Source organism: Phacochoerus africanus, chromosome 9 (genome assembly GCF_016906955.1).
Source record: "Phacochoerus africanus isolate WHEZ1 chromosome 9, ROS_Pafr_v1, whole genome shotgun sequence".
Lineage (NCBI taxonomy): Eukaryota > Metazoa > Chordata > Mammalia > Artiodactyla > Suidae > Phacochoerus > Phacochoerus africanus.
This window is the reverse complement of record NC_062552.1, coordinates 96,843,992-96,858,069: the sequence shown is the minus strand read 5'-3', so window position 1 is coordinate 96,858,069 and position 14,078 is coordinate 96,843,992. Positions and strand designations below refer to the sequence as shown.

Sequence of the window (14,078 nt, the reverse complement as noted above, 5' to 3'; positions counted from 1 at the left end):
GGATGTCAGTTGCAACATTAGTTACAATAAAGATTGGGAACAAATGAAGTGATCACTATTAGGAGATTGATTACCTTTTAAGAGATTTCAAAAGTGAGGATGCTTTTATTTATTTTTATTTTTTTATTTCTTATTTTCTAATTTTTTGTCTTTTTGCAATTTCTTGGGCCACTCCTGCGGCATATGGAGGTTCCCAGGCTAGGGGTCAAATCAGAACTATAGCCGCCGGCCTATGCCAGAGCCACAGCAACGGGGGTTCCGAGCCACATCAGCGACCTACACCACAGCTCACGGCAATGCCGGATCCTTAACCTATTGAGCAAGGCCAGGGATCGAACACGCAACCTCATGGTTTCTAGTCAGATTCATTAACCACTGAGCCACAACGGGAACTCCAAAAGTGAAGATGCTTTAAAGAAGTTTGGGAGACATGCAAAAAACATTTCGTTCATGATACAGTAAGTAAAGTAGCACAAGGTGCAAAAAAGATGTGTCCAATATGCCACCATCCATGCCAAAATATATACATATGTTTGAAAATGCATAAATGTCTCTGGAAGGATATACAAGTAATTTGAGGGAAACTAGATGTGGGCAAGCATGTGGAAACTCCAAGGCCAGGGATCAAACCCAGCCACAGCTGTGACCTGAGCCACAGCAGTGACAATGCCAGATCCTTAACTCACTGTATCACCAGGGAACTCCATGATTTGTTTCTGATTACAGAGCTCTTTGAACTTCTTGAATTTTGTATCTGTGTATGTGCTACATATTCTGCAATATAAATACACATTTTGAAAAGTAACTCATTAAAAAGCATGTACAATATGATTAGGTTTTTGTTTTAAAAAATGCATGTGCATGTGTACATTTACACTAAAAAGAACCAAAAGATATATCCAATAGGATAACGATATTTGTCTCAGGCAGTAAGGTTACGGATCAGAATGTGTCTTTTTCTTCCTAATCGTTCTACAGTATTCATGCGAGGTTGTCATAATATTTACAAGAAACGTATAATTTTTTCCCCCAAGGAGTCTATCACAAAAGTCCAAGCAGGAGGTGACGACCAGATCAGATTCAGGATGAGTGCTCCAAGTATAGCTCGGCAGTGACATCTGCGAACAAAACGTGCCATTAAATGACAGTCCCTGTTTGAAGGAGGGATGGAGAGAAGAAAGCTAAAGGTTTGGTAAGGTGAACAGACCTGATTTTGCTCACCAGCTCTCTGAAGTTTCTGGAAAAATGCACAGAAAATTCAGTCCCACTGCTCTAAATATTCTCCAACACCCCCCAACCTCCTGACAGCTTTTATTCTTTGGAATCATTTAACTTTGGGTCACAGTGAATGGAATGCCAACAAGCCTGGGTATCTACATCACCGGACAAGCAGACGTCTGGTCACTTTTTCTATGAGGTCCCACGAGGTTGTCCTCCCCTGGTTCTGGTTTTCAGCCTTTCTGTTTGGAAGGATAGCGACAATCTTATCTTCTCCATCTGCCCTGCCCTGCCACAACTCCCTCGACGACAGCCCCCTCTCCTGCTCCATGTTGGGAAAAGTTACTCTGAGTCCTGGGAATAGTTACTCTGAATCCTTCCTTGCAATATCAAGAGCAAAGGAAGACCCTGCCAGTTTGAACTGGTCCTGCAGACCGCTTCTGACCTTATCATCATCCTTCAGATTCTAACAAGCAGTTTGCCAGCTCACAAACTTTCTGGGCTGGAGGCTTGGGAATAGGGGAGTTGGCCCGTTTGTCTTTGCTAGGTGTGCTGCTTGGTGGTTTAGAGGTGGGGGTCACGAGAAACCATTTTAGGGGAAGAGGGTAGAGAGAAGGGTGTGGAAGGGCTGGTGGAGAATGTGGCAGCAGTAACAGCTTTTTCCTTATTCCCTTCTTCGGAGGCTGAGCCATAGGCAACCAACTGGGAGCCTCTGGATATTTCTAGGACCTTCTTGCAGCCCCTGTTGGGAGGCTTTGAAGAGCTATGCGAATGTAACCTGTGCTGCTGGCTTCTGGGCCCCTCAGCAGTGATAGGATCCTGCAGTGTCGAAGCCTCTGATTACATAAATAACCCATAATTAACGTTGTATTTCCTTTCAACCTCTACCTGTAATTGTGACTCTTCCCCAAAGCTGGGGATGGGGTGAGGAATGCTAGGTGGATTGTTTGGATACATGCTGGCCCATCAGCAAGTAGAATGAACAATACACAAAAGTAACTGCTGGGTCTCGGCTATCTTTTTTGCCACTTCGAAGTCTAGTGTTAGGGACCATTTTCTGCCTTGGACTAAATACAAAAGGTAGCCTATGTACCACCATTGACATAGTTAAGACTTGTCAACTTAATACACACTGTCCGGCTCTTGAATGGTGGTAACTACTCAATATAATGCTTTGAAAGGCAGGAACTAACTCCAGAGTCGTTTACAGCTAGAGCTCTGGCGTCAGACAGATTTGGTTCAAATCCTAGCTATGCCACTTAAGGCCATGTAACCTTGGGATGGTTTTCTGTTTTTCAGTTTTCTTGTCCATCAAATGAGACTAGTAGGGTAATGGCACGAAAGAAATGAGATTAAACATGTAAAGATCTGAGGATAGTGCATTTAATAAATGCTTACTATTAACATTATTGCATCTGTATATATTTTAATTTTGTACAATATTGTCTTTCACTAATCACACGAAAAATACATGAAAGTGCTTCGAAAATTTTAAAGCATCATATAAATTAAAGGTGTCATTGGTAATAATCTCATATGAGTATTTCTCAACTCTTCCTTCTCCTCGACAACTGGGACCACATCCTTATGTCCCCTGGCATATTGCACAATGACAGGCAAACAAGAAGCCCTCAGTAAATATTTCTTATTTGACTGAAGCAACATGGCATCACATAAACAGCATAGGTACAGGAGACTAGGCTGGGATAAAATTAGTTTAAGGCAGGAGAGCCAGTCTGCAATCGGTTAGTCATTCAACAAATATTTGTTGAACGCATTCTATGTGCTAGATATTGAGTACAGATAATTTCATCAAAAAGAGGCTTACGTGTTCCCACTCAGTCAAGTCCCTGGGCAGTCTCCACAATCCCAGCCTACTCTAAAAGCACAAAGTTGCAGCCAGCATTATATACCACTGGACAATTGGCCCATTGCTTTGGGGGAAGCCCCATCCTGCCTGGCTGTAAGTGGCTCCAATTGAGGGTAGGGGGAGGGAGTAAAAATGAGGAAGTGGGCTGCTTCCAACAGAAATGACAGGAACTGCTGCCTGTTAATTTATTTTTATTTACACTTAATTAGTCCACAGTTCATTCTCCCAGTCTGTACAATGCTCTTTCCCCTAGGACTCATCTCTCCCGCCCCCATCACCTACGTGGTCAGCCCTTGGTCCACTTCACCCTCCCCTTCTGCTGTCCCAGCTGCCTGCTGGGTGGGAGTACGGGAGAATGTTATGCGTGGTCATCAGAGGGCACTGAGAGTGGGCTTCAATGGTATGTGAATCCTGGCAGCGTCTCTGACCCCCGAGGGGGCGAGAAGAGAGCACAAGCCAAGACAACAAGTGGGGGAGGGAGGCAGGGCCTGAGGCTCCTGGGGGTGGGGAGTAGCGGTGCAGAAATCCAGTGTACAAATTCCCGGGACTGTGTTGGCTTCACCAACACTTCTCATCCCTGGACTTGTCACAGTTGCCTTGAGATGCTCCTGTCTGTTAGGAAGGGGTGGAGGGGCCAGCCCGTGGGCAACGTGCCTGATGCCTTCAGGGTGCTACACCTGCAAGGCTCCGCCTTTGTCAGAAGCACTGGCCCGAGTCACAGCTGCAAAGGCTTTCCCAACTGGAGAGGGTCCTCTCCAGCTCTTCCTGCAGAAGTCAGGTCCCTTGCGGGGGCTGCCCTGCTGAAAAGAGGATGTCAGGGCCACCCACCAGATCCTGAATCTGCATGTCCCCTTCTTTTCACACTGGGCGTAGACAAAGAATTGAGGGGCAATAGGAGTTGGAAGTGGGGAGCAAGGAACAGAACCCGGGGGGGGGGCTTTCCACCGGGCGGGGGTGCCTGGATGTCCTGGGTCAGGCTCGGCTCTAGAAAGGTGTTCTGGTTACATGGCTTCCTTCTCTCTCTGGGAGCATCTGCTGAGCTTCATCTCCGTCAGCTGGATATATCGAATCACGTTGGTGTCTGTGAGGAGAGAAACACACCTTAGGGCACACGTGGTGAGGGGCACGCTGGCGCCAGGCAGCGTCGATCACAGCTGCGCTGCAGGTGATCGACAGGCCAGACTCGCTCAGCCAAGGTCCAGGGTGGCCCAGAGGGCAGCCAAAACACGGACCCTCTCCTTCACCGCCTCCAGGTGGACAGGCCCCCGTGACCCAGAGGACAGATAGGAGGAGGGGGGAGGAGGGGAATTTCTCCCCTTATTTTATTTTATTTTATTTTGGCTGCACCCAAGGCATGTGGAAGTTTCCAGTCTAGGGATCAAACCTGCGCCACAGCAGCACGCCCAGATGCTGTAGTCACACCGGATGCTTAACCTGCTGCGCCACAAGAGAACTCCCATTCCTTCCTTCTAAGGAGCAGCCTGTTCCAAGGGTCCTGAGTTAGTGGAGATGCCACTTGCACTTTAACCTCAGGCGATTTGTCTGCTTCTCTGAGTCTCCTGTCTCCTCTGCAAGAAACGACCTCCTTTTCTGAGTGCCTACTTTGTGCCACATTTTTAAATGTCACTGTTTCATTTAACCCTCATTATAACTCTGTCAGGTGCGTCTCATCCTCTTCACTGTGACAAAAGCTAAAACTGGGCCCCAGAGAGACGAAAGCTGATACCCAAGGAGACACACATCTGACCCCCAAAGGCTGCCTCTCCTCTGGGTCATAATAGCTTCCTCGTAAAATTGCTGTGAGGACTAAAATAGTTACATCTAAAAGTGCTTAATCCCATGATCAATAAATATTAGCTGAGTGTAATTTTTTTTCTAATTGGAGAGTTTAAAAGAACACTTCTTCATTGCCTTATTTTTGTTCTTATAAGTAGGGTCAGGCAACCACCTCACAACACACTGGGAACCTCCCCCAATTCCAGTCCTTAAATTAATGGACAGGGTGGGACATAGAAGAGCTGCTTTGCTCTGCACACACCAGGCTGTAAGAGCGTCAGGGCTGCCTGAGATGTAAATGCTGTATCATATTTCAAAATGTCAGACAGGGCATCCCAAACAGTACTGGCATATAGCACGTGTTCAAGAAATTTCTTTTTTTTTTTCTTAGGGCTGCACCTGTGGCGTATGGAAGTTCTCAGGCTAGGGGTCGAATCAGAGCTGCAGCTGCCGGCCAGCACCATAGCCACGACAGACAACTCAGGATCCCAGCCGCATCTGCGACCTATACACCACAGCTCACGGCAATGTCAGATCCTTAATCCAATGGGCGAGGCCAGGGATCAAACCCACAGCCTCATGGATACTAGTTGGATTCGTTATCACTGAACTGCAACAGGCACTCTAAAAAGTCCATATTCTGTTTGAAAAGAGGTGCCCAAGCTCCCTGGAACCGTGGCCCCCAGCAAAGGCATGGGCTGTGTGCTCTGCTTGTTCCAGGTCCTAGCATACCCTGGACCCCTTATTTGCTCTTTCCACCCCTGCCTGGCCCTGCCAGCCCTGAAAGCTGTCCGTGGCAATGTGACAGGGCCCTGGGGGCTGCCCCAGGGGTCAAAAGACAGCCATCACCGCCTTACCTGTGGGCTGTCGGGTCCTTGCTTCTTTCAGGTAGTAGAGTGCTTTGTCATAGTCTCCGAGGTGGTAGAAGGCCACACCGGACCGGTAAAGGGCCTTGAAGTTCTCGCCTTCTTTCTTCAGGACTTTGAGGCAGTACTCCTTGACTCGCTCGTAGTTCACCAGCTCAGCCTGGAGCAGGCAGGCTAGGGAGGAAGGGAGAGGGAGGGGAAAGCGCCTTGAGCACCACGGCAGCGGCCTCGGAATGGCTCTCTTTGGCTTCTCCTCTCCGATCAGAGACGGTTCGGGGCACTGGGACTTTATCCTGGGGTTTATGCCATGGACTTTGCTCTCACATAATTCTGGGGTCTGGGATCCAGTTTCATCAGCAGCAAGCTGCGTGACCTTGAACAAAGTCCTTGGCCTTGTATTAGGGCTTGAGTTGTGCCCCCTCCACCACCCCCCAAAAAAGTTATGTTGGGAGTTCCCATGGTGGCACAGCGGAAACGAATAGTTTTGGGAGACATGTTTCTACAATCTTTTCTTAGCCTCTTTGCTTCCATTTTCTTGTAGCCGCCAGCCTACGCCAGAGCCACAGCAACTCGGGATCCGAGCCACGTCTGCGACCTATACCACAGCTCACGGCAACCCTGGATCCCCAACCAACTGAGCAAGGCCAGGGATCGAACCCACAAACTCATAGTTCCCAGTTGGATTCATTAACCACTGAGCCACGATGGGAACTCCTCTTTGCTTCTATTTTCTATGCTGAAAACTCCATCTTGTCCTGCTTTACTTTACCCCATATTCCTGCTTTAAAAACAGTCACAGTGCCGGTAAATAACTTAAGCTTAAGAACAAAGACCAAAAGGCATAAGTTATTCATGTGGTCAGCTGCATGAGGACGTAATGCATTGGTCTAGGCATGCCGGACCTGTGCAGATTGGCACAGCGTTTGCACAGCATGATATGTCTTCTTAAGAATAAGAGAAAGAAGAACCTCATGGCCCCAAGTGGTTTGTGAGGGGTTGTTAACAGAATATGCATTAGCAAAGAGAACCAAGGTGCAAACCTAGGCATGCTGGGTTGTGGCAGATGGGCATGCCATTTGTGGAAGCACAGTGATGATTCTCTAGATGCTATGCATAGATAGTTAACGCCAAGCTTCCTCAAATGCGAATGATTGTCAAATGCCTAAAGGTCAGAGAAAAAGCTTAACCATCTACCAGATATGTGACATTTAAATAATAAAAGAACTTATAAAATAATAATTAAAAAAAACGATATCCCGTACCTATAGCCCCCTCCTCACTTGACGTAATCCCAAAGAGCACAATAAAAGCAGTGTGGTTTCTTGAGGTGGGGCTCTTGGTCCCTGAGACCTTGAGTCCCCCAGTTCCCACCTTTAACTAAGATAAATGTCTCTGTGTCTTTTTCTTAAGTTTCACAGCACCCGATCTTCAGCCCTCACCTGCTGAGCTTGTCTCAACAGAATCTGACTAGGGACCATGAGGTTTCGGGTTCAACCCCTGGGCTCGTTCAGTGGGTTAAAGATCTGGCATTGTGGTGGGCTATGGTGTAGATCACAGACGCTGTGGTGTAGGTTGCTGTGGCTCTGGTGTAAGCCGATTTGTAGCTCCGATTTGACCCCTAGCCTGGGAACCTCCATATGCCGCGGGTGAGGCCCTAAAAAAAAAAAAAAAAAAAAAGATATGTTGGAATCCTAACCCCTAGTCCTTCAGAATGTGATCCTATTTGGAAATAGGGTCTTCCAAAAGTAATGTTAAAAAGAGGTTCTAGTCTGATATTACTGGTGTTCTTCTAAGAAAAGATGCTATAGACTAAATGTTTGTGGTTCTCCCCAGCACATTCATATGTTGAAAAGGAATCCCCAGAGTGATGGTATTTGGAGGTGAGTCCCTGGGGAGGTGACTAGGTATTGAGGGTGGGGCCCTCATGATTGAGATTAGTGCTCTTAAAAAAGAGACCCCAGGAGTTCCCATTGTGGCACAGTGGAAACAAATCTGACAATTATCCATGAGGATGCGGGTTCAATCCTTGGCCTAGCTCAGTGGGTGGGGAATCCAGCGTCCCCGTGAGCTGTGGTGCAGGTTGCAGATGTGGCTTGGATCCCACATTGCTGCGGCTGTGGCATAGGCTGGCAGCTATAGCTCTGATTCGACCCCTAGCCTGGGAACTTCCATATGCCATAGGTATGGCCCTAAAAAGACAAAAAAAAAAAAAATAAAAGAGTGGGAGAGAGAGAGAGACCCCAGAGAACTGTTTCAGCCCTTCTGCTATGTGAGGACACAAGGAGATGTCAGCTGACTGTGAACCAGGAAGTGGGCCCTCACCAGACATGAAACCTGCGGTGTCAGGCTCTTAGACTTTCCAGCCTCCAGAAAGGTGCTGTTGTTGTTGAGCCACCCAGCCTATGGCATTTTGGTTATAGGGGCCCAAACAAACTGAGACAAATGAGAAGTGTGGACACCAAGACAGACACACACACGAAAGCTGATGTAAAGAGATACAGGCCGCTTCCAAGCCAAGGAATGCCAGAGGCTACCAGAAGCTTGGAGACAGACCTGGCACAGATCCTCTCTCACAGCTCTTGGAAGGAACCAGCTCTACAGCACCTCGATCGTGGACTCCAAGCCTCCAGAACCCCAAGTCAGGAAATTTCTCTTTTTTTTTTTTTCTTTTTATGCCGCCCCTGTGTCATATGGAAGTTCCCAGGCTAGGGGTTGAATTGGAGCTGCAGCTGCCACAGCCACAGCAACGAGGGATTTGAGCCACGTCTGAGACCTACACCACAGTTCACGGCAATGCTGGATCCTTAACCCACTGATCAGGGCCAGGGATTGAACCTGCATCCTCATGGACACAATGTCAGGTCCTTAACCCACTAAGCCACAATGGGAACTCCATACATTTCTATTGTTTAAGTCACCAGTTTGTGACACTTTTGTTGCGGCAGCTCCAGGAACAAGCTATAAGAAGCAATGACAATAATACCACGGCTAATATTTGTCCAGCACTTCCCTTGTGCTAGATGCTTGCCTCAGTGCTTTACTTGTATTACCTGATATAATCCCTGGAATTCTATAATATAGGTTCTACTATTATTCCCATTTTGCAGATGAGGAAGTTGGAGGCCCAGAGAAGTTCAATAATTTCCCAAGGTCACAGAACGTGAAAGAGGCCAGGCTGGGATTTAAATCAAAACTATCTGGCTCCAGAGCCCAGGTTCTTTACTGAGTTGTTGAGGGGTTTATATAGTCATGGCCAGAAAGTAATTTAACACAGGGCTTGGCACACACTAAGTACCCAAAGTGTTATGTCATATCATTATCATTCTTTGCAGCCCCTACAACCCTGCAGTGACAACTGCTTCTGACTTTCCTCAAATTCTCTTCCATACATGTTTGTTTCTGCAATTCCTGGGAGCAGGGCCCTCTGATGGGCTGGTGACCAGCCTTATATAGCGCACACCTGTGGGCATGAATGGTCTGGATGTCCCAGGCAAGAAGATGCTAAGGCTGGCAGGCACCTGTGCAGTGCCCCTTTCTATTCCAGAGGTAGCCACTTCTGAGTAAACGATGTCCTCCTTGGAGTTCCCACTGTGGTTCAGTGGGTTAAGAACTCAACTAGTATCCATGAGGCTTCAGGTTCAATCCCTGGCCTCATTCAGTGGGCTAAGGATCCAGTGTTGCTGCAAGCTGGGGGTAGGTCACAGATGCGGCTCAGATCTGGTGTTGCTATGGCTGTGGTGTAGGCTGGCAGGTGCAGCTCTGATTTGACCCTTAGCCTGGGAACTTACATATGCCTAAAAAAAAAAGAAAGAAACAAAAAGAAAGTGTCCCCTTCCAGGTTTCTCTCACCATCGCTCAGCCACAGGACCCGGGCCAGGTTGGGGAAAATGGTACCCTGGACGGCGAGCACCCCCTTCAAGATTGTGCCCTCAGGGCCTTACTTGCCTCAGCCTAATCCCAGCCCTGCTGAGCTGTCTTAGCCTCCGTTCCATCACTCAAGCCTTTAGAAGGCAATGACTAAAGGCAGAGATGTGCGTGTTGTACGCGTTGGAGGAATTTTTAAAAAGGAGGTGGGGTGGGCACCTGTCTGCTTCCTGCCAAGACCTGGCTGGGGGGTGGGGGGTGGGGGTGGGGGAGGATGCTGACACCTGCTCCTTTGCGCTCAGGTTTCTTCCCCACTGGTAAATCATCCTGGGGTAGTGGCAAGTCACTGAATTTAATCTTCAGGGGCCTAAATTCAGCTGTTGTGATTCCTTAAATAACTTCCCAGGGATCTGAACTGCTGATGAAGAGACAAAAATCTTTCATTGGGCATTTTGGACCTTCCCCCCTGCCCGGGCCAAAAAACAAACAAACAAACAAACATCCTTTTTCCGACTGAGTTGGAAGTGTGAGAACCAGGAAGAGAAAGATCTGGAAACTGACCCATCAAGTTTCACTGGCCACATGGCAGAAAGGCAAACAAGTCAACGGAAGTAGTAGGCTGCTAACCCTGGGGGAGGGGACAGGAGCGTGGGCAGCTGTGGTCAGAGAACCACAGAGCTGCTGGCATGTGGGGGGGCCCACCCCACTGAGCTGATGATACCAGCTCCCTCCCCTCTCCTTCCTAAGGCTCCCACCCCCACGATGCTGGGGTCTGCCTAGGTACTTCCATAGCTCTGCAGAGAGGGAGGAATTCTGTCAAGAGGCTCCTTCAAGTGAGCCTCACTGGCTGCTACTGGCATGGAGCTTGGCTCCCCCAGCTGCCCCCAGAGCCAAAGGATTTCCTACCTGAAGCTTCCCAGGGGCTGCAGCTCATGTCCTCTCTGCTGTGTGCTGAGAGCCCTTTTCCTGTCCAGCCCTCCCTCTACTAACTAACACTTCTGTTTGCTGACCCTGAACAGCCTAGGAAATGGACCTAGACATTCTTTCCAAAACAGTTTTTGAATGTCTAAAATTGTGTGTGTCGGGGAGGGGGGTGGTGGTTTCAAAAAGGCCTGGAAATGGGAAAGCCCTCCCCACTCCATCCCCGCAACTTGAGTGGAAGAATGATGGCAGTCACCTTCCGAGACTCATTCAGGGAAAATGAGTGGAATCCCCCTGCAGATGTGGTGTGAACTGCAATACCTGGCTGTAGCCCAGGGTTCAGACCTCGTGGGAGGTGGGGCCGGGCAGGTTACAGGGCGTGGAGGCCCAATGGCACCAGAGGCAGTGCCCAGGAAGATGGGGATTCTGGAGTGGGCTCTGGTCCAAATGGGTTGCTGTCCCAAGAGGCCGGGCTGAGAGGGGCACCCAGATAAGAAATCAGGGATGGCAGGCCAGAGGTCTCGAGAAGCCCCAGGGCAGAGGAGGTAAGTTCAGGAGGAGAGGGGGACCAGCAGCCTCTTGATGTCCCTTCCACGTTCCTGTGCCTGATACTCACAGGCTCAGGGCTGCAATAGACCTTTAGAAGAGGTCATTTTGTCCCACTGCCTCTTCTTCCACTCAGTCATTAATCCCTTACCCTATATCGGAGGTTGTATTCCGTATCTTGCGTATATTGTCTTCTCATCTTCACAACAGCTCTACAAAACAGGTTCTATGTGATTCTTCTACTGATAACGAAACCCAGTTGCAGAGAAATTAAGTAACCTGCTGGAGGTCACTCAACTAGGAGGTGGCAGAATTATGATATCTGCCCACTTCTGCCTGGCTCCCAAGACTGTGCTCCTGCCCATGGGTATCTGTGGGTCTGCACGTGAAGCCCTTGGAAATCCATGCCACCCCTGATAAAAGACAGGGCACCTGTGTAAACAACCTTCCTCTGTGTCCCAGGGTTAACCAGACAAAAAGTGGTACCTAACTGCACTGAGCACCATACAGGGCATCTGGATGAGGTGGTGAACCAAACACCCCACTCCCTCCTGAACGGATGGGCTGGTGGGGAAGGCAGATGGTACGTTTTCTCAAATACCCCCATGTGCCAAATGCCGTGAGGGAGAAGTGATGAGCAGGCGCATACTGAGGGGGGAAGGCCCCTAAACCAGTATCGAGTATCGTGGGAAGGCTTCTTAGAAGAAGTGGTATTTAAGCTGGGTTTCAAAAGATGAGTTTCTCAACCTGGCACTATAAGCATTCTAGGCTGGGATAATTTTTTGTTATGGGGGATGATCTTTGTGTTGGGATGTTTAGCAACATCCTTGTCTTCTACCCACTAGATGCAAAAAAATGTGTCCAGATAATGTCAATTGTCCCTTGCGGAGTGGGTAAAGTCACCCTGTTTGGGACCAGTGATCTAGGTGGAAAGGAGAAAAGGCTTTCTATGCAGGAGGGGGGTGAAAGGAGAGTAAGAGAGGAAGGAAGGAAGCAAGGAAGGAAGAAAGGGAGGGAGGAATAGAGGCAGGGAGGGAAAAAAGAAAGGAAGAAAGAAAGGGGGCGGGGAGGAAGATTGATTATGGCTTATTTGAGAAGCTTTGAGAAGCCATGCCCAGGTGCAGCAGAGACTGAAGGGCAGGGTCAAAGGGAACAAAGCTGGAAAAGCAGGAAGAAACCAGGACACACAGACCCTTCTGGTCCATGGTGAGGATCTAGGACTCCATTCTTAGGGCAAGAGTGAATTGGGATGACAAAGTGATGCTGACTAGGTTGACTCAAGTGGAGGCAGGAGAAAGGGATTAATTTAAGTGGCAACCAGGAGACAGAACGGACTTCCATTAGGGAACCCCTGAAATACGTCCCCTCTGCTGTTACACTCATACACTTAGAGCCCTTTATCCCAGGAGATCTTAGATTTCCATCTGGGAGTCACTGATGATCCATGAGTTTTTTTCCACACTGTAGCAACCTGGCCTCTATTTGAATTAAGGCTTGAAAAATACAAGTCTCTGTGTTCTGCTCTACAGCACGGATCAATATTCGAAAGAGTGCTGGACTGGGGATCAGAAGAGCAGGATTCTAGTTCCACCTTTGCCACGAGTCAACATAATGAAATTCACTTTCCCATTCTGAGTCTCACTTTCCAACCTGTACAACGAGGGGCCCACACTTCACTGAATAATCTCTCCCATCCATAGCCATCTAATAGCCTATGAATACACATGTTCGCCCCTGAATAGAAGGATGAAATTGTTTCACTGGTTCCTCTTCAGAAGGAGTTCTGCTCTCCCTATTACTTATGGTAAAGCACCTTCTGTTGTGGAGGACAGTCAGAACTGGTGGGGCAGGGAGCTCCTGTCGTGGCTCAGTGGTAATGAACCAGACTAGTATCCGTGAGGACGCGGGTTCGATCCCAGGCCTCACTCAGTGGCTTAAGGATCTGGCATTGCTGTGATCTGTGGTGCAGGTTGCAGATGAGGCTTGGATCCCCAGTTGCAGTGGCTGCGGCATAGGCTGGCAGCTGCAGCTCTGATTTGACTCCAGCCTGGGAACTTCCGTATGCCACAGGTGTGGCCCTAAAAGACAAAAAAAAACAAAAGAACTGGTGGGGCAATGATTAAGTGGACTTGTCAAGACAACTCTTGCTGTGCAGAGTTTTTCTTTTCTTTTTTTGCACGGAGGTTGGTTTAGGCTCTGAGGTGGTCTTCCCAAGCCAAGGCTCTGAGGCAGGATCTTCCCTGTAGGAAGTAAGTGCTACCACTATCCGTCTCAGCAGAGGAGGCAGTGGCCTTGGGAAGGCCTGTCTCAGGCTGGCTGGAAAGGGAGCTTGTTCTTGTCTCTGGCCTCAGCTCTGAGTATATATTTGGATTCGAAGAGGCGGTTATTCGGCAGTGGAAGGGGTGCTGGGTGGGGAGATAGGTCCACAGTGAACGTGTGGAGATGGGCCTGGGCTCTCAGACAACCATCTCTAGAGGCCCTTTTGAGAAAAATGTTATGAACTCTCTAATCTCTGGGCCTTCTGACAACTTTGAATAAATGCCGCTTCCTGGAATTGGCTCAGTGGTGGAGAATTAAGCTTGCATCCATACTTGGAAAGGAGTGCTAGAAGAGAAACTGCCCTCCCTAAGCCTAACACGGTCATGGCAGTGATGGCCAGTGCAACTTACAAGGGAAAGGTGAATGTGGGGACAAGAATTGAGGCCGTAGGAGTTCCTGTTGTGGCTCAGCGGGTTAAGAACCCCACTAGCATCCATGAGGAGGCGGGTTTGATCGCTGGTTTCACTCAGTGGGTTAAGGATCTGGCATTGCTGTGGCTGTGGTATAGGCTTCAGCTGCAGCTCCAATTCGACCCCTAGTCCGGGAGCTTCCATACGCTGCTGGTGCAGCACCCCATGCCCCCACCCAAAAGAATTGGGGTTGTAATTCTCTAATCACTCCTCTTGTGTGGAGCTTCCCCTTCCACTGCCAACCTTGGGGGGTAAGGGTCTGATCCTATGAAGAAGAGCTTGGCAGAC

General features: G+C 48.7%; 1 protein-coding gene across 1 annotated transcript in view; it reads right to left on the bottom strand.

The window, feature by feature from the left end:
- Positions 1-3,264: 3,264 nt before the first annotated feature.
- The window catches only part of TTC9 (tetratricopeptide repeat domain 9), a 35,011-nt gene continuing 24,197 nt past the window's right edge, over positions 3,265-14,078 (bottom strand). Inside the window, exons 2-3 of the mRNA XM_047796489.1 lie at positions 5,722-5,904; positions 3,265-4,169 (exon numbers count right to left, since the gene is read on the bottom strand). Coding sequence (XP_047652445.1) covers positions 4,090-4,169; positions 5,722-5,904 — 263 coding nt within the window. The 3' untranslated portion in view covers positions 3,265-4,089. The remainder of the gene's footprint in view (positions 4,170-5,721; positions 5,905-14,078) is intronic.